A 4,191-nucleotide genomic window follows, 5' to 3' on the forward strand; every position below is an offset into this window, starting at 1 on the left:
GGGTCTTGCCAGTGCCCCCCGGACGCCACTCTCTCTCTCTCTCTCTCTGTCTCTGTCTCTCGCTACCAAGTGCGTGCATCCTCTGGCAATCAGAATTAAAAGAAGATAAAATGAGTACATCACCTAAGCAGTCTGATTTCCCACACGCAGCTGGTGAGCCTAGACTAGCAGGGCACTGAGTAACCCCTGGAGGAGACGCCTCCAAGCGCCTCCCCTCGGGTGTGGTGGGAGCGTGGTCACGGCCGCCTACCTATGGGCTGGAACTTCAGCGCCAGCCGCGTGTACCAGCTGTCCTCGAGTTTCTTCAGGGCCTCGTTATCGTGCAGTGGGAACACCTGAACCACGATGCCGGACGTGAGCAGCCTCCTCACTGCAGAGAGAAAACGCCTGACCTGAGACGGGCCCGACCCCGCGCAGCCCGCTCCGCAGATGCCGCGCAGCCCGCTCCGCAGATGCCGCGCAGCACGGGGAGCCGGCCGCCGCTCGGGGTGCGCTTCCGCACAGAAGGCGTACTAAATGCGCACGCTTTTCCAGTGACCCAACGCTACATTCTTTTCTTAAAGAAAGAACTGTTTTAACTTTATTTATTATTATTTTCCAGTTTGACCAGAGAGAGAAAGAGAGAGAGGGAAAATGAGAAAGCAAGCCACCATGTCCAGGACGTGCACCGTGGTTGGCCAGGTGAGAGTCCTGCGCCTTTAACCACCACGCCACCTGCCAGCCCCCCGACGCTGTATTCTTTTGTTTTTCAGATGTAAATTCCTTTACTATTTTCTTGGTCTATGAAAGCTATATAAATCCATGTAAAGCTGTAAACCACACAGAAGTATACAGATTATTCTCTGTCCTCCCAAAACTATCCACATAAGTAGCAATTTAGTCTAAGTATAACCTGGCTTCAAAACACACATCTAAAAAGGTATACTTAAGAAACGAAAATGAAATAATGTTATATGCATCACGGTGTTCTGTGATCTTATTCACATGGTAGTACAATAAACATTTCTCAATGGCCATACAAATAGAGCGTGGGAAATCCTTTTTTTTTTTTATTTTTGGAGAGGTTTTTGCTATAGGGCATATGCGCTCGCCAGAAAGACACAGAGAGACAGAGAGATAGAAAGCGAGAAATCACCCCTGGGAGGGAATGGCTACGCCACAATCCCTTCTCCTCCATTCTCCTCTCGGGATCTTAGGCACACACACACACACACACCGGCGTGAGTTTAAGCCACCGGGTCCGGGACGTGAACCGCGGTCGACTACGTGGGAGTCCAGCGACATAGCCATTACGCTAACTGCTGGTCCCGAGATGTCCTTTTAATAGTCATAATTTCCTCTTGTATGAAATGCTGTAATTTAATCCTCTGTTGGAAAATGTTTTTTTTTTTTTTTTTTTTTTTGGCTATTATAATCATTAAATTTCTTCAAGTATCTTTCCCCACCTATCTTCTATGTCCCTATATATAGTGGAACAGCCAGACCGAAAGGGAGAAATATTTTAAATACGGACACATATTTAAAAATTGTCCCTGGAAAAATTGTCCCAATCTGCCCTCCCCCTACAGTGAAGGTTTAAATCTCCCCTTGGGCTTGTTGATACTATTTCAATCACCTCCACCTTTCCTAGGCTCCACCTTTCCTAGGCAGCAGCCCTTTGACCTGTATGAATGGCTTTAACACTCATGCACAGATCTGGAAGAGACAAATTTAATCAAAGGCAGCGTCTCGGCAATGCTAAATGGAAGCGGACACTCTGTCACCCAGGTTGTCAGCAGAGAAGGCCAGGGCCTCAGGTCCTCACCAGGAAGGGTGTTAGGTAGACTCAGTGAGCCGGGCGCAGTGGCGGCTGCCCGTGGGAGGTGGGCCTTCCCCACATGCATTCCCAGTGTTGTCTCTCACCGAAGAACACGGCTACTCCTACACGGAGTTGGTGCAGGAGAGGAGACTTGGCTGTTTTCACCCAGAAGAGCTTCGAGCTCCTTAAGGCTTACGGGCTCAACTCCTTGAGGGCTGCCTCCCTACGGCCTGTCTGCCTGTCCCCGGGTGCGACTCCCCTCGGCGATACTGGCAAAGCGATCCGTGTGGGCAGCATGGGAGGGAGGCAGGGTATAGGTTTTCAGTGCAGAAATACTACCAAAGCAGAGTGTGTCCTAGGACAAGCCCCTGTCAGAATTTAAAAGTGAACCAAATTCTAGCAAACAAAACAAAAAATAGAACAAAGAGGTTTCTGACATGACAGGAAAAACTCTGGGTCTGAAAAACTAAAAGATCTTTTTAAAATTATTTAATTTTATTTTTTATTATCATTTTAAAATTTGACCAGAGAGAAAGAAAGGGAAAGTGAGAAAGCAAGCTACCAGGTCCAAGACTTGAACCATGGTCAGCCAGGTGGGAGTCTAGCACCTTAACCACCATGCCACCTGCCGGCCCCAAAAGATCCTTAACATATGCCTCTTCTTACAATTATATATTAAGGAAAAAGGGTTTTTTTTTTTTCTTTTTTCTTTTTTTTTTAGTTTGCCATAGGACAGGTGCACTCACCATAAAGAGAGAGAAAGAGAGAAATCACCCCCAAAGGGATGGCCATGCCACGATGCCCTCCCTTCTCCTCCATTCCCTCGGGATGTGGGGCATGCAAGCACGCACACGCATGCAGCGTGTTCTTTAAGCTGTGGGGTCCGGGAACTTGAACCGCAGGGTCAGCCATGTGGGACCCAGCGGCCTTCACCCCATGCCCTCTGCTAGCCCACGGAAAGGGCCCTGAAGACCTGGAGTTGTGGAAACCGTCCTTCATGACTGAAAGATCAGATGCCAGGCACAGAGACTAAGAGCCTTGTGCTGCTGTCCGACCGTCTCTCCGTCATGCCGCCCTAACGGGGGTCAGGGCCTCTGCTGATGTGAGTAAAGGCGACGCCCGCTGCGTTCAGAGACTTCTCCCCACGCGGGACGTGGGCTGCAGCTGAGTCTTCCACTACGCTCATCTTCAGGCACTATTTCAGGTCACCCTGGCCTGATTTTACTACCTCCAAGTTCTTCTCTAAAGATGACTGCATTCCACTCTAAAAGGCCTTCCAGGCAGGCATGAATGACCAGCTGTAGACATCTAGAAATAGGACGCGCTGGCCCCGAGAACACAAAGTGGCAGGTCCTGAGTTCCGGGGCTCCTTCCCACCACCAGGGCCAAAAGCACAGATCTGGTTGCAGCTGCTAAAAATAGAGTTTACTGGCATTTTGTTTTGCTTTCTTTTCTGGTTTGTTTTAAAGTCCTCCAACCTGCTCATGTCAGCCAAGAATGTAATTACTAGGAAGGAGCCTTCCCACAGAGGAAAAGAGGATGGCCTACGGGTGGCGTGTTGAAGGGGGGCAGCCGCCGGCACCACAGTCCTGCCTTCTCAAGGACTGGGGCTGGGACTCGTGGGACCACCAAACAAACCAGGCTGAATGTGGGGCCGACTACGGGTGCCCCTAAATTAGGTAACGCAGTAACGGCACCAACAGTGCTGCTGTCCTTGGGTGGTGCGATGTGTTTCCTGCAAACGTGAAAAGCAAGATCTCCCTCGTCACTCCTCCCAGGGTCTCTGGGACAGGGAGGAGCAGGTCATGCTGCCCGCCCAGGATCCAGCCCAGGGCTGAGGGCCACACTCAGTGTCAACGGGAAGTGAGGTCCACCACCCCCCTCGCTCCTGCAGATGCTGCTGTCCCTGTCCCTCAACTCAGGGCTGAACAAGCCACTTAAAAAATAAAAAATGCAGGACCAGCAGGTATGCAACCACTGGTTACACTGCTGGACTCGCATGTAGTTGACTGTGGTACAAGTCCCAGACCCAGCAGCTTAAAACTCACGCCAGGCACAAGTGTGTGTGCCCAAGATCCCAAGAGAAAAATGGAGGAGAAGGGATTGCAGTGTCACCATCCCACCCCGGGGGGGGGGATTTCTCACTTTCTGTCTCTCTGACTCTGTCTCTCCAGTAAGTGAGCACACATACCCTAAAGCAAAAATCTCTAAAAAAAAAAAAAAATTAAAATTAAAAACGCTCTCAGATACCTGTTTTCAAAATACATTTTTGTATTTCTATATTGTTTTTATCCCTGCTTAATAAAAGCCACAAGTATGCATGCAGCAAACATACTTAACGTGCGAGTACTCACGAGTGTGCTGCAGCAGCCAGCAGAACCCCTCGCGCGCAC

General features: G+C 49.8%; 1 protein-coding gene across 2 annotated transcripts in view; it reads right to left on the bottom strand.

Annotated features, from left to right (window-relative positions):
- ANO10 (anoctamin 10) overlaps nucleotides 1-4,191 on the bottom strand; it is a 63,298-nt gene that overhangs the window by 50,800 nt on the left and 8,307 nt on the right. For both annotated transcript variants that reach the window (XM_006169761.3, XM_006169762.3), the window contains one exon: nucleotides 251-370. In XM_006169761.3, the coding sequence (XP_006169823.1) occupies nucleotides 251-370 (120 nt within the window). The remainder of the gene's footprint in view (nucleotides 1-250; nucleotides 371-4,191) is intronic.

The sequence above is a fragment of the Tupaia chinensis genome, unplaced genomic scaffold, assembly GCF_000334495.1.
Source record: "Tupaia chinensis unplaced genomic scaffold, TupChi_1.0 Scaffold147500_1, whole genome shotgun sequence".
Taxonomy (NCBI): Eukaryota; Metazoa; Chordata; class Mammalia; order Scandentia; family Tupaiidae; genus Tupaia; species Tupaia belangeri.